The sequence below is a fragment of the Labrus bergylta genome, chromosome 14 (assembly GCF_963930695.1).
Source record: "Labrus bergylta chromosome 14, fLabBer1.1, whole genome shotgun sequence".
Taxonomy (NCBI): domain Eukaryota; kingdom Metazoa; phylum Chordata; class Actinopteri; order Labriformes; family Labridae; genus Labrus; species Labrus bergylta.
This window is the reverse complement of record NC_089208.1, coordinates 3708586-3724474: the sequence shown is the minus strand read 5'-3', so window position 1 is coordinate 3724474 and position 15889 is coordinate 3708586. Positions and strand designations below refer to the sequence as shown.

The 15889-nt window shown below is 42.9% G+C and overlaps 1 protein-coding gene across 2 annotated transcripts in view; it reads right to left on the bottom strand.

Moving 5' to 3' along the window:
• The window catches only part of gria4b (glutamate receptor, ionotropic, AMPA 4b), a 150017-nt gene that overhangs the window by 71246 nt on the left and 62882 nt on the right, over window positions 1-15889 (bottom strand). For both annotated transcript variants that reach the window (XM_065962893.1, XM_020653904.2), the window contains exon 3: window positions 9732-9971. In XM_065962893.1, coding sequence (XP_065818965.1) covers window positions 9732-9971 — 240 coding nt within the window. The remainder of the gene's footprint in view (window positions 1-9731; window positions 9972-15889) is intronic.

The following is a 15889-nucleotide window of genomic DNA, read 5'->3' as shown; positions in this document are numbered from 1 at the left end:
TGTTTATGTGTTAATTCTAGGGGAGCTAATACAAAAAGCTCTACACACTTTCTCTCTCTTTCTCTGTTTCTCCCTTACTCACTCACACCCATGCACGCTCGCACGCTCGCACGCACGCACGCTCGCACGCCTACCACACGCTCACGCACGCTCACACTACAGTAACAGCCTCTTGTATCTCTGGAGCTTTGATTCAGGGAATCAGACTGGCGCTCATTGACTGAGCTCAGCCATGCGTGGGCTGATTCTACATTACAGTCAATACTGGATGAATGCCTGGCCCTGTGTGCGAGAAAAAAAATCCTCAGGCCAGAGTGCTGCAGCCTGCACCCAAAAGCCTTCTGAAAAGCACACGCATGCGCACACAGAACACACACACACACACGTATACAGTGAGGCACATTCATACCCTCGTCTTACAAAATCTCATGAGGTAAATAAACAAGTGTGCCTCTTATTCACTCTTTCATAGAGAGAGCGTGCAGTGCAGTATCAAATGAAATACACAGAAATTAAAACCAGAGGGACGCTGACTTTCTCTGCTTTTACAGCAGCGTGCAGATAAGAACGGCTCGTGATTTTTTTTTTTAAGGATTGCGTAAACTGCAATGAAAGCAGGAGTTTTGCTTTCATGCTTTGCCAGGCGGTGAAACAGATTTGAGTGATCAGCTAAAGCTGCTGGTCAAAAAATAAATGAATAAGGGACACTGAGGGGGGGAGGAAAAAAAGTGCAGAAATAAGCAGCTCCGTCTCATTCTCAAGTCATCAAAATATTGTTATAGGCTCGAGGCATCAAAGTGATGACGATGCTTTAGGAACCTCAAAGCGTCATTTTCTGGATGCTGTTTTCTAGCGTACAGTTTTGCTGTGGTTTGAAGGTCAGATTCATCGTATCAGCAGTTCCCAAGTCTGCATGGTGAGTCAGTAAGGTGTGGCCTATTAGTAAAAAAAAAAACTACACTATACCGGTCCCAGTAAAAATAGTCAGTGATGACTTCTTTCAAAAAGCCCTCTTTAAAGGATTTATATGCGATTTTTTTGATCCAGCAGATGTCGCCCTTGAGCACCAGCATGAAACCAAAACAACTTGCGGTGCATTGTTGTGTTAGCATGCTAATGCTAGTGATCTTTATTATGCTCGTATCTTCACACTGCATGTAAATTTACCTGAAATGAGCGTGATCTAGAAACACAGTTAAGCAGTGAGTACAGTATGTTATTCTTCTTTTCTCTAGTCCCTGAATTAAACAACTTTTATACACGAGGGGAGGAGTCAGCGGGCCGTCCTGGCGATGTAAACAAAGTGAAGATAGGACTCTGAAAACTCTGAAAGCATCACAGACAGTGGGACTCGGGTGTTACACCCATTGTAGACAGTCATGACTCACAGAGTTATTTTCAGAGGATATACTTGATTTCTACATTTAAGTGTTAAAAATCACATAGAAAGACTTTAAGTCAGTTACATCATGTAGGGCTTATTTTGTTTTGCCACATAAGTTAGGTATGTAACAATTATACTCATGTTTGTACTTATGTCATGACCTCTATCTGAACACATTGTGACCTCCTGCCCTCTCTGCCTGTATGTGGTTGGTTTAGTTTAACTTCCTGGCTCAGCAGCCAATAGGCGTCAGGAAGTAGTGAACGCCTGAGTTCAACTGGCCTCAGCTTATCTGTGTATCACCTCTGTGTCCTCTCGCCCTCTCAGGCCTCCACCATCTTGTTTGCACTTCACAACATTACACTCGCTCATACATCCCATTCATGACTGATTTAGGCTATCAGACTTACATAATAATGATTGTTTTGACTTTAGTATATAATACAATAGAAACAGCAACTAGTAAACTTCTTTAAAGTTCTTTCAGGGTACTTTGACAGAAATATGATGTGAAGAACTCCACCAGCACTGGCTGTAACAACAGCAGGTCATCAGTACGTTTCATTGAACAGCAGCTAGAAGCAGAAGCACCCACAGAGAGCCGGTGGTGTTTCTCATATCTGCAGCTTTACATCCAGAACATCAGATTCCCTGACAGCCAAGAATTTCACATCGTTAGGATGACAACAGAAAAGGCAGAGCCCAAACATCAGTCAGAGGGAATGTGCTGACTGGTTTCAGCACCATGGACAGAACCATCAGCAGGACTGACACTCTAAATCAAACTTCAGCAAACACAACAAATACAGCATCGTTCTCATTAATACAGAAAACACAGAGCTAATGGAGTTTGCTGTGGTGGCATCACATCTCTCCCCTGTTCTCCATCATGACAATTATTTAAAAGAGCTAATGGACATGAAATTTACTGAAAAATCTACGAGGAAACACAAAGTCACCAAGATCAAATTGCTCCTGACAAGAACAAATTGTCAGCAAACAGGCAGCCATAGCGGCGTAAAAAGCTTCACTGTTTATATAAAGTGTTAAAGGGATACTTCACCTGTTGAAACATGAATCTGTATTGACTTTGGGTCATATATGTAGAAATGTGAAATACATTTTGAAGTTGGTGCCTTCTTGGCCGAGAAAAGGCAGAAAGTGTCTTTTTGGCTCATGTGGATGAAAGACATCAAATCCCAGAATGCACAGCACCGCAGGCCACTCCCACTAAGGTCAGGTTTACAGACATGTTTACTTCAACACATACGGCCGTTTCCTCAACTGATTCCAAGATTCTGGCAGACCCGGCTGCCAGCGGCTGCAGCAGCCTAAATATGAGACCGGCCTGTCGGCAGCAGCCGTCTCGCCACTATATTTATATTTTTCTGCCATTATCAGTTCTCTCCATAGAGCCTGTTAGCATAGCTTCCAAGCAATATGGCGGACGTTAAGTTTCGATTCTGGGCGTGAGTTCCCACCCACTGATCTGTGATTGGTCCGTAGCTTCAGTGGTTGAAAATATGAGGAACTAGCGTTGTAGTTTCACCCCGCTAACCGCAACAGCTCCTTTTCAGACTTAGAAACACAAAGACTTCCTATCTCAGGGGAAAATGAGGGCGGGATGCACGACCATTCAAAAATACTACCAGGTTTCTAATGATACTAAGCTTAATGCAAATGGGTGAAGTATCCCTTTCAACGTTTAATTCAAAATCTGTATTTGTGTAAAATAAAAAAATAAAATAGAGGGAACCCTTTGAGCTGCACAAGCGTCCTTCTCCACAATCACCTGACAAAAGCAATCCTTCAAAACGTTCTATTTAAACTGCAACATTTTTCCAGGATTAAAAATATCCATATAAGGATTTTATGAAATGTCAGTGGAGGCTTTGAATGGGAAAATTTACTTCTGGAACCAGGGACTCCGAACAAGATGGCGGTCTCTGTTGAGCTTTATTGACCTCTCATTCAGTAAAGTATAATATCTGATATCACTGTTCATGTAAATTAAGGATTAAAGATTGTGAAATAGTTTGCTCAATTTAAGAAAATAGCCATTTTAAGTAGATTGGACTCTGCATGCCTGCTCTAAACTCTATGATTATCAAAATTAAGTGTATTAACCGTCCAAACTGCAAACTGTTCACCTGGATGAAACACTACATTTCATTGCTTCACTTCCACACAGAGCCTCGGTGCATCGCAATCCACAATCTAAGGTTAACGTCAGGAAGTTGAGTTTTTACAAAGTCAGTGAACAACCTTCCCTCCATCCATTAAGGTAAAGGCGAGGAGACACAGAGAGGATTATCGCTTCACGATGAAAAAAAAAATGGACGAGGGGTTGCGGGTCTGATGGAAAGTGCTTTTAAGGAACACCCTCTGCTGGAGTATAAGTCAAGGACACGTGTGCTTCAACGCAGAGAGGTGAATTAACACAAAACCTCTGAGCACCTCGAAAAGGATAATGCACCTCTTACTGTGCTGCCAAGCAATAACATTCAGGTGCACTGCAGCTGTTTGCACCTGCTTAAATTAAAGTGTGAGGCATACGTGTGATGAAGACGTTTACCCCTCTCTTTATGCAAATGAGCCTAATTGCAAAAAGTATTAAAAGAAACAAGCACCAGTGTGAAACTATCCACGTCTTCAGAGAGTTTGTGACAAATTTGCATATTTAAAGATGGAGTCAGTAACTTTGTTTGTTGCAGTTTGTTAACACAACATTTAAACTGGACCTGGGCTCTTCTCCCACTGCAGGATGTTGTGTGTACATTTACTGCTTGTACCTTCACTGCAAGCTACTTCAAGCTAGCACAAGCTAACCACCGTTGGTTTGCAACTGCCTGTCCAACAGAAAGCACACCAACTCCTGGTCCGAGGAGAACGCCAACACAAGGTTCATTTCGCGTTTTGCCTCACTAATGTTTCTACTTTCTCTTCTTTGCAGCTACGTCCACATAGATCATATTCACAGGGTTGAATCGTGTCCTATTGCTACAATGTCCCCACAATTAAATGCATCTGCACGCTGTCATTGGCGGGGGGGAAACACACCAGCTCTCCGCCCGGAAACATCCCGCTCAACCAAGACAAAGCAAACAATAAAAAAACAGGACGGTGACAGAGTCTCTGCACACACTGTCACCACCGCACATGTATTGAAGCCCAAAAGTGATGATTGAGCGGCATTACTTTTCTATATTTTATTTTTTAGGAAAAAGCTACTTGGTGTCACACCCAGAGTTTCCACTGATCATTATGGCAGTGACAGTAAGTCAGGTAAACATATCATCGTGATGAGTGTGCTCATAGTCCACTGCACAGCTCCTACATTGCACCTTTTGTACATTTTGTGTTTTGTATTTTAATTTTTAATTTTTTTATAAATACTTTAAATTCTATTTTATACAGAATATTATAATAGCTTCTAATACTGTATTATTTATTTTTTCTGCTTTATTTCCTTGTTAATTGTTTAGCACCAATACACCAAGTCAAATTCCTTGTATGTGTAAATGTACTTGGCACTAAAACCCAGATTCTGATTCTGATTCTGAGAAGATATTTCATGGAGAATAAAACTTTAACAGTTAACTGCCTTTGTCTTGCCTTGTTTTTTCTTTGCACAAAAAAAACCCATCTGCACTTTATCACACAGATAAATGCAATCAGATTCATACCAACGGCAAATTTTTGCTCGTCTGCAAAACTTCACGGGCATGTGCGCGCGGTAATAGCATCTTTCATGAATGGGATCTTGAGACAAGGCCAGATGAAATTGCGAGCGATTTCAATTTATGCTTCTATCAAAACCCACAATCCATTTCTTTCTGTTCTTGCCCCTGTGAGAAGTTCACATCTGAACACATCATCACAGATCAAATAGTCATTTTTCGCACCACTTCTGAGTGTTAGTTCAGATTTGAAATGAAGAGAGACAGAAGAGAAGCCGTGTCTCTCAGCAACACAGTCAGACTGCGGAGTAAAGGCCAACATGTACTGACACAACTTTAAGAGCGTTTCTGAGCCGAGTTTTAGTCATCCATCAGTCATCTGTCTCCTTTAACAGATGTGCTTGTATTTCCACAAAATCTATCACTCACCATCAGCTCTGACAAGCCTGCATGTGTCGCTCGTCAACGCTCCAACGCCTCTGATTCTTTTTCATTTTAACACTTCTCTCTCGCCACTATTTTCTAGATGTTATGAACTCGTCTTGTGAAATAAATATCTGGAGTGCTGAATCAAAGTTCCAAGTGTATCTGCACCGTAGCTGAATGCTTTACCATGCTTCCTCTTTCATCAGACAGAGGTCATTGCTTTTTTATTTTGTCAGAGTTGATTTGAAACACCTGACAGATCGTCGATCGTTTACGTTTAAAATAGTTATAGCTGACCCTTTTGAAAGAGGGGGGCAGGAAAAAATATGAAATATGACTGTGTAAGGTCATCTGTTCACGGTCACAAACTAAGGCTGGGTTCACATGGATGTCATTTTCGAGGATGAGAAAAAAAACAATAAGTTAGCACATCAATTTATCATTAGCATCGAATTAACAAGAATCAATTGAGGAGTCCTCCAACCGACGTTCTTCACCATCATGTCTGCCAGTGTCCCGATGCTCACTCCTCTTCTCCTTTTTTCCTGTTTCTTTTCCCTCTCCTATAGACAGATCATTTCTCTTTATTTTTCTTTTTTTTTACTTTCATTGACAAACTTTGGATTCAAATTTTGGTCCACTGCTTTGGTTTCAAGTTGTCAGCGCTCAGGGGGCCCCCCCTACTGGTCTGGGAGCCCCCGAGCAGTTGCCTACCTTGCCTGTTGACAAGCAGCGCCTCTGACTGCATCGGTGGTTGGCAGCTGTCATTCCCTAGGTGTCAGTTTGGGACATTTGTTACAGCACTTCATGAAGCTTCTCATACAGATGCAAAAAAATAAGTCTTTTGTAAATTTAAAATTTGCACCAGGATATACCTGTGTGTAAAATATCCCTGACTGCTGTTAAAGACGAAGTAGAAATACAAAGAAAGTCTGCTCGGGGCTAAGGTTTGGGGATATGGATGATCCAATCCATTACTCGAAAAACAAACAGCACAGCTCTTTAACCCTGTGACAAACTGATTAAAAACATTGACTTTACATCCCCTTTCACACGGGCACTGCACTCCAGAAAATATCCTGAAATTGTCACGTCAAGCTTATCGGTGAATGTAAACAGTCACATTTTTTACCCCATCTCCTCAGCTTTTTCCTGCTAGCCCCCTATTGAAGTTCAGGGTGAGCCAGTGAGTAGAATTGATGTGCAGCTGCAGGTATCTGTCGGGTAAACTCATGGGAAAGCTGCCATGAATTTTCTAGAAGTTCTCGGAACCGAATGTGTGAAAGAGGGTAAATTATCTCTCTCTCTTTCTTTCTGCTTGCCCCTCTATCACTTCCTCCTCACATCCTGCAGCAGCAGCAGCAGATGGCTGCTCACCTGCAGTCGGGTTCTGCTTGAGGTTTCTGCCTTTTGCCAAATGTTTCCAAGTGTTTGCTCTTGGGTGAATTCCTGTTGTGTCTATCTGACAATATTACAAAGAGTACGGCCCAGACCTGTTGCTTGCAAAGTCTCCTTAGACAGCATTTATTATGATTTGGCTTTGATTTAACTTTAGATCTTTTCCCTAACCTCAGCTGTGTTGTTGTTTTGTTTTGCATGAACCTGACCTGGCTGTTTGATTCCAAACACAACAAACACTACAGACACTACCTTGTGAACATGAGTCATAACAGCATCGGCGATCGATGACCTGGGGTGAGGAAGCGTTGTCATTGGGGATAATAAAATGTTTGACCTTATCCCAGTTCTGTGCAACAGAATTTACAACAAAGAGGGACGATGGACAGGTGACATTAAGACTCTGATAAATGAGTGATACACCAACCACAGTTTAACCTTGTGATTATTTTTGAGGGATTATTTCATGCATAGGAAGAGAATCATTCTTTTTATGCATGACAGGAATGATGACTTGACCACAACAACATGTCTTGTTTTGTGCTTTTCTTTCAGTGGTCTTGTTTTTTCAAATTCTTTCAGACGTTGTAGTCTATCTTCCGTCTGAATCCATGTGAATGCAGTATGATGCTGATCTTGAATCAGGTGCAATGCTGGATCGAGGCACAGAGCAACCTAAAAGTCAAGTTGTGTGTCCTCTGCTGGTGCGTCTCGCAGCGAGGACCCTCTGTTGTGTCTTTTGAGAACCCTTGATCAGATACTTGTGGGTTTTTGTACAGAGGGAGAGAGGAGGCTCTTTACCCAGTCGAGCGTGTTCGACCTGAGATAAGAGGCAGGGAATGAGTCGTTGTGAGGGGAGGCCATGCTGATACGCTTCTCACTCCGCGGCTCGCTGACACACACACACACACACACACACACACACACACACGGTCTGCTCGCACACTCACCGCGGTCCCCAACAGACGCACACACACAGAATGAAACCCCTGACTAGCTTCTGGAAAATGTATGAAAAGCGAGATGTGGAGATGTGATCCAAGCAGTAGCCCATATCCATTCTGTCTTGTAATGGAAATGTGACACGGGGGAAAAGGCTGAATAACTACAAACCTATTGACTCTGTGAGTGATTGTATGTGTGTGTGTGTGTGTGTGTGTGTGTGTGTGTGTGTGTGTGTGTGTGTATGGAGGGAGAGAGGGGAGGGACTGAGATTTGGTGAGGGACAGAAAAAAGACCCCAAAAAAAGAAAGAGTGAGAGTGACAGGGCAAAAGAAAAAAACAAGGTCCTGTGACTCGGGAGGGGGAATTGAGCCTGAAACAGAGAGAGAGAGAAAAAGGTCCAATGCTATCACACCTCTACGAGCGGCTGCACTGTGATATTGATCGCTCCGTGGCCCCAAGACATGTTGTGGACAAAACAGCCATTATTCTAAAGCCACATCCATTCATTCACACCTCAGTGTTGGCCATGCAGCAGGAGCAAAAAAAAAAAAAAAAACACCTTACGGCTCTTTTTGTGCAAAGCAATGACAGTATTTTAAATGAGTATGTCGAATTTATGAAGAAGGCGGGTTGATATGATATTAATCAGGAAGGATTTTATGGTAAAAAACACAAAAGCACAAAAGAGGCCAGAAGAGTGTTTGGAGAGCTTTTAGAAAAATGTAATCAACAGGATGCTGAGTTGGTTTAATTTAGTGTCTGCACTGATGTTATTATGTGCATGTGTGTACATGGTTTATAAATACATTAGCAGTTTTTTTTTTTTTTTGCTCGGGTACAAAGATTGACTCACGCTCTTCTGCTTCGTTATAGTGCTTCAGTACTTCTACTTTAAGCTGCTGCTTAAGCTTAATAATTTATTTTATTCAATAAATACAAAAAAGTAAAGGCTTTATATGTGATTTTTTCATCCAGCAGATGTCGCCCTTGAGCACCAGCGTGAAACCAAAACAACTTGCGCTGCATTGTTGTGTTAGCATGCTAATGCTAGCGATCTTTATTATGCTGGTATCTTCACACTGCATGTAAATTTACCTGAAATGAGCGTGATCTAGAAACACAGTTAAGCAGTGAGTACAGTATGTTATTCTTCTTTTCTCTAGTCCCTCAATTAAACAACTTTTATACACGAGGGGAGGAGTCAGCCGGCTGTCCTGGCGATGTAAACAAAGTGAAGATAGGACTCTGAAAACTCTGAAAACATCACAGACAGTGGGACTCGGGTGTTACACCCATTGTAGACAGTCATGACTCACAGAGTTATTTTCAGAGGAGATACTTGATTTCTACATTTAAGTGTGAAAAGAAATGTGCCCTCAAAAAAAAAACGAGTGGGATTAGTTTCCAATCCGCCATTGTTGTTGACACGGTTAATATCTGAAGTCCCGCTCCTTCTTTGTTGTGATTGGAAGAGAATTGACACTGATGAGAATGCTGGTGTTCCATAAGTTGAGATATTTTTCAACTGAAGGTGCTGTGAGAGCGGTGACAAGAAACATCCTGTGGCTCAGTTGGTAGAGTCGTCACCTCTTGCCCAAAAGGTCGAGGTAGGGAAAGCAATATGCTCAACGTGTTCTTGGGCAAGAGGCTTATCCCCCACATTGCTGGGTGTTGTTCTTACTCTCTGATGTTTGGTTTGCTTTGGATAAAAGTGTCTGCTAAGTGAATTGTAACATTTAATGTTCAGGACGCTGAGGGCTGAAAACACTGAGCTGCATTGGCTTTCTATAGAAAATGGCCGCTGCCTAAGTGGACTGTGCACACTTGCTGACAGAGTAAATATTAAACTTTAACATGTGTCTCCAAAGAAAAGACGAAAGTGGATCATCATCGCTCACCTCGGTCGGTGTCGTACAGGAAGACAAACTTGTTCCAGTCGTAGTGGTCGAGCAGAGACAGGAGGGCGCCCCGGATGGACGGTCGGAGCTGCAGGGTGAACTGGCTCTCGCCCTCGGTGGGGAAGCTGGGGGTGATGAGGGAGATGTGCAGGGCGCTGCAGAAGGACGTCAACGTGTGGACGGAGCGCTTGTCGTACAGGCCGAAGATGGCGAAGACACCACGGGAGTACTGGGAGCAAACTGGAGGAAGAAAAGAAGGACAGAAATGATTACTTCATAAATAAAAAGAAAGAGATAAGGTGAGAGGGAGTGTCTGTTTCACTCATTCTGAAAGTAGTCCAAAGAAGCCTATAGCATCATACAGCTGTTGTGATGATTAGTGGAGAAAAGTGGCCTTTCATTACGACAGAAAACACAAACAAACATTATTACTTTATTCCAACTTTGAATCTTAACTGAATAAAGTTTAATTTTCCCCTGGAGTCTGACTTGAACATATGGCTTAAAGACAGTAAATGCTCAGCTGGTGATGTGCAGGAAGCGTGCAGCTGGACTATTTGACCCTCTGCTACGTAACAGCTGCCTGCTGCTGTTAATTAAAAAAAAGACAGAAGAGAAGTTTGTCGTCCGGAAACTAAAACATTGTGCTAATACATTGTAAAAGTTTTTTGTACAGCTGAGAGAAAGAGATGGTTGAGCTCTGTGGATTGGAATAACACAAACTTATTTGATCTTCTGTTTACAGTGGAACATTTAAGAACAGCTTTTAACTTGGTAATACAAATATGTGTACGTCTTTTTGCTCCCTCCTGTTTGCACAGAAAGGAATTTCTATTCTCAAATCCTGCATGCACACGCTTACACATCAAGACTTTGACAGTTGATGTATCTTTTATGAAGCTCTTTTCCTCTGTGATCATTTCACTGTGCTGGAGCCAAACAACCTCACAAGGAACGAGGCCTCCTCTTCAGAGAAGCGCGTCGTCGTTAGCGACACAAAAATCTCAGCACAAAGTGACATTTCCAGTTTTGTTCACAAATAAAAGCTGCCGTTAGCATCGGTCACCATCATATTGTTTTTTCTTTTCATGTATTCATTTGAACAGTTAATCAAGAGAAAACAAACGCTCGCTGCTTTGAATGATAATTGATTATGGAGAAACGCAGTGAAAAAAAAAAATCACCACAGCGGTGAGTGCTTGGGAAAAGAAAATAACAAAACCATTACCGTGCTGATTACCACTTTAAGTCCTTTCAGGAGCCGCCGCCGAACGCCGTAAACAGAGATCAAAACCAAACGTTTCCTCTGACGCTTTCGTCTCCAAAAGCTTTTTCCCTTTTCCCTTCATTCTAAACACCGACAACAGTAGCAACATTTCCTCGAAGCAAAACTGAATCATTCCCCTCGCCGCCGTGTACGTTTATTCTAGAGGAACGTATTCCCCCATTAACAAAACACATTCTCACTGCGTGACATCAAAAAACAGCTCAAACTCAAACCTGCGTCTGTTGCGATTCGTCGGTCAGACTTTGAATTAAAAAGGAAACTTTTCATTTCCATAAAGTCGACACAATGTGTTCTGAACACACACAAAAAACACACACTCAGTGTTTCCTGCTTAAGGAGATCTCCTCATTATAGAAAGGTTTTGGCTCTCTACAAGAGAAAGTGCTATAATTGCCCATATTTTACACACACACACACACACACACACACACACACACACACACACACACACACACACACACACACACACACACACACGCAGAACAACAACAGAAAAGGGGGGAAGATAATGAGCGTCCTCTGCCAGCTTCTTGGTGCGAGGAGAATCAGAGCGAGCCTCGAGATGTGGCTCTTGTTAAAGGAGAAAATGGGGGGGGGGGGGGGGGGGGGGGGGGGAAGCAAACAAAAGGGGCTGCTTTACTGACAAACCCCACTGTTTCAATCCAAGAGTGCACAACTCTACTGTACAGACAAACAAGAGAGAGGGTCTGAGTCTTTTCTGATCCGCCTGCAGCTTCCTCTTCTTTACCGAGACAAACAAGAACAACAGAGGGAGAAAGAGGAAAAGCTCCTCGTGTTGTTCTCATAATTAAGGTGCATGGAGGTGCTGCGAAATGCTGCACAGTAAATCAGGAAGAAGGCTGCAAGTCGAGTCCTCGCTGTAGTGCGTTTTATTTGTTAATTCACAGCTTATGTTTGCTCCTCCTGAAGTCTTGACTCATGTTAAATCAGAATCAGGGTCGGGATACCAATACATACAACATGGCAGCACAGATATTTTCTCTATGTAGAGAATTTGACTTGAAGTCGAGGACGAGCTGTGAGTTATGCACATAGAGTCTGCTTTCAGTGCCAACCCTGAAACTGAAAAAATATGTTCTCTCTTTTTTTCCGCTGAGAAAATTCATGATGTTAAATGGTGAATGGGCTTAAGCTTGTATATTTCTTTTCTAGTCTTCTGACTACTCAAAGTGCTTTTACACCACAGGTCACACCTACACATTCACACACTGATGGTAGAGGCTGCTGAGTAAAGAGTCCATCAGAAGTAACTAATCCCATTGATACACAGGTGACAAAGCAGAGGGATCAACTAGGGGTTAAGTGTTTTTCTAACTGACACATTGGACATGTAGCTGCAGGAGCTGGGGATTGAACCCCCGACCTTCTGGTTGTGTGATGACAGACTCTACCTCTTAGCCACAGCCGCTCCATGATTTGTTTTGGTCAATGTATTACTTAAGTCAACCTTTAACTCAACTTTATTTCAAAAACATTTGTACTTGAACAACAAGAAAACAATATTACACAAAACATCCACGGCTCCTGCAAAGACTCCATTAAACCCGTGTTTTTAATCACATCCAGGATCGGTCGATTGATTGGTTGCCCTCAGCGCTCTAGCTTTAAGTATGAACATGGAGGAGTTAAAGCTAGGTAAGGCCATGCCAAGCAATCATGAGCTTTAAAGGCGACAACACAATTTTTAAAATCAATCAGGAGGCAGGTGGAGGGAGAGCAACAGCGGTGCGTTATGGGTCCTTCTTTTTCCTTTACAGTCGGGTTGCGAGCGGCAAGATATGTGACCTTGCCCCACTTGAAATCTGATTGGACACCCCAGATGCCGATTGCAATGTCATATACCTGCATTTTTCATGTATGGACACATGTGTGTTTATGTGTGTGTGTGTGTGTGTGTGTGTGTGTGTGTGTGTGTGTGTGTGTGTGTGTGTGTGCGCGCGTATAGATAGAGAGAGAGACGGCTAGAAGGAGTCGTTTCAGAGGGCGTTCACTCAACCAAGAGAGCACTCCAGAGGTTGGAAAATCCCCACAGCCCACTGATGTTGCCTCCAGGGATGGGATGACCCACACACGCACGCACGCACGCACGCACGCACGCACGCACGCACGCACGCACGCACGCACGCACGCACGCACGCACGCACGCACGCACGCACGCACGCGCGCACACACACACACACACACACACACACACACACACACACACACACACACACAGGCTACACATCTCTGGATTCCTATATGTCAGCCTGTATCCTCGCTTCAGAACATTGCTTTAATGCAGAAATTCCAGTTCCTAAGACGCACATGTATGAGAGCTGCTGGCCTGAGATCAGGACCTCTCAAACTTTGTCTCCCCCTGCTGTGTTTGCCTCTAATTACTGCCTGAATCAAAACACTAATCTGTTCATACTGGACTTCAAATTACATTCGAAACCAACGACAGTTCATTACAAGCACAGCTGAACAAAACCTTAAAAAATACCACGAGTACCAAAACTCAAATCCCTCATTCTGCAGAATGTAAATGTATGATACTATGACATCATAACTATTGCTTCAATAATGTGTTCATCACTCTAAAACTGTAATTTGGTAGAAGTGGAGCGGATTTCTTTTTTTTTACTGCTGGATAGTTATTGATCCATCCCTGAGAATCAATAGAGTCTGAACTTCAAATAATACACTGAACCTCAGATCCCTTTCCTATTGACGGACGGAGATGATCACCATGACAACTCTCTGTTTGTGGTCAGACGATGGACATGGGGTGTGTGTAATTGTCGTGTGATAACAGTTATTACACACACACACTGCCGCTGGCAAGTAAAGGGAAGAAAAAACAAAGAACGACATTTTTTTACCTTCTTCCTCATTTTTTGTGGTTTGATTATTAAGACTGAAATGGATGTAAAAAATACAGAAGAAAAACATAGTGATGTATTTTTTTATCAGGTTGCCCTTTTTTTTTTTTAAAGGGTGCAGCAGTAGCTCGGTCCGTAGGGACTTGGGGTCGCCGGTTTAAGTCCAGATGCGGATGAAATCTGGAAATTGGCCTGGTTGCTGGAGAGGTGCCAGATCAGTTCCTGAGCACTGCTAAGGGGCTCCAGTGCAAGGCATCGGACCCCCCAACTGATCGTGCAGCCCCCCTCACTCTGACATCTCTCCATTAGTACATGTCCATATGATCCGGTTCAGCCTATGTTTGTAGCATGTCTCCATTACAAAGTGTTAAAGTGAATTTCCCCTCCAGGGATTCATAAAGTATATCTTAAAAAAGCTACAGTCTTCAAAAAACGGGCAGGCCGGGTTCCTTTGCCACAAGTCATTCCCCACTCTCTCTCTTCCTCTCTCTCCCTGATTTCTGATTTCTGAGGACGTCCACTTCCCTGTCTCTCAATGAAGACATTAAAAAGTCCTCTATCCACAAAAAAAGTCAAATAATCATCAAAAACAAAAGCGCACGGATTGGAAATCCTGCAGCAGCTGTCCTGTTGGCTGCCGTTCAGCGTTGGCAACTCTGACGCTGGAATATCCCATAAAGTTTTTCACCAAACTGTGAGTGTAACAAAGGATTCCTTCAAGGTCACATTCATTGGGCTGCCAATGAGCACGCTCTGCACAGAGAGGGCTTTGGCACGGCGCACCGTGTACAGTTACAGAGATACAGTTCGGGCCAAATGGCTGATGATGAGCGGTCTCCATTTCATCAAGAGAGAAGCAATCCATCAGAACCATTAACAGCTAACAGCTCGGCCCCGGACTGCCAAACCCCACTGAGTCTGTTTGAATCTGTCTTACCCAGATCATACACGCCACGATCACTTTCTGAATTTCCATCCAGTCAATAACGGCGCTTTCAGAACCACAGGGGGTCCTGTTTGACATGGAGGCAGGACACTTCCTCCTTATACAACACATGAATGTCAACAAGGAGAGGGGATAAAGCCAAGTGTGTCATCCTGTCACAGAATTACTTGAGGACTACTAAAACATCACAACGCTGGATAATATATTTTATTCTTCTAAATAAATCCTTAACTCCTGACTTAGAGGTAGAGCCGATCATCACTCATTGGAAGGTCAGGGGTTAAATCCCCGGCTCCTGCAGTCACATGTCGAGGTGTCCTTGGGCAAGAACACTGAACCCAAAATTGCACCAGCTGCTGCCATCAGTGTGTGAATGTGGGTGACATGTGACCGCCGGTGTAAGAAGCGCTTTGAGTCATGCAATACGAGCTCAAATCGAATTACCATTAACCTGACAGAATGTGTGCTTGTTCACAGGCCACGATACATATCACCCTCCCTCCAAATCCTGAGAAATGTCAGATTTAGTTTACACTGAAATCCATCAGTAAGATGCTCGCTTTCAGAAAACAAGAGACTCTTGGAGACAGGTGACTTCTGAAACTGCAGGCATCAAATGCTCTTTACACTTTTAATTTAGAATAAGTCATTCATACCTCGGTCTGAAAAATGAATTTGAAATTCCTTAAAGGCTTTATATGTAATATAAATCAAGTATATCCTCTGAAAATAACTCTGTGAGTCATGACTGTCTACAATGGGTGTAACACCCGAGTCCCACTGTCTGTGATGCTTTCAGAGTTTTCAGAGTCCTATCTTCACTTTGTTTACATCGCCCGGACGGCCGGCTGACTCCTCCCCTCGTGTATAAAAGTTGTTTAATTGAGGGACTAGAGAAAAGAAGAATAACATACTGTACTCACTGCTTAACTGTGTTTCTAGATCACGATCATTTCAGGTAAATTTACATGCAGTGTGAAGATACCAGCATAATAAAGATCGCTAGCATTAGCATGCTAACACAACAATGCAGCGCAAG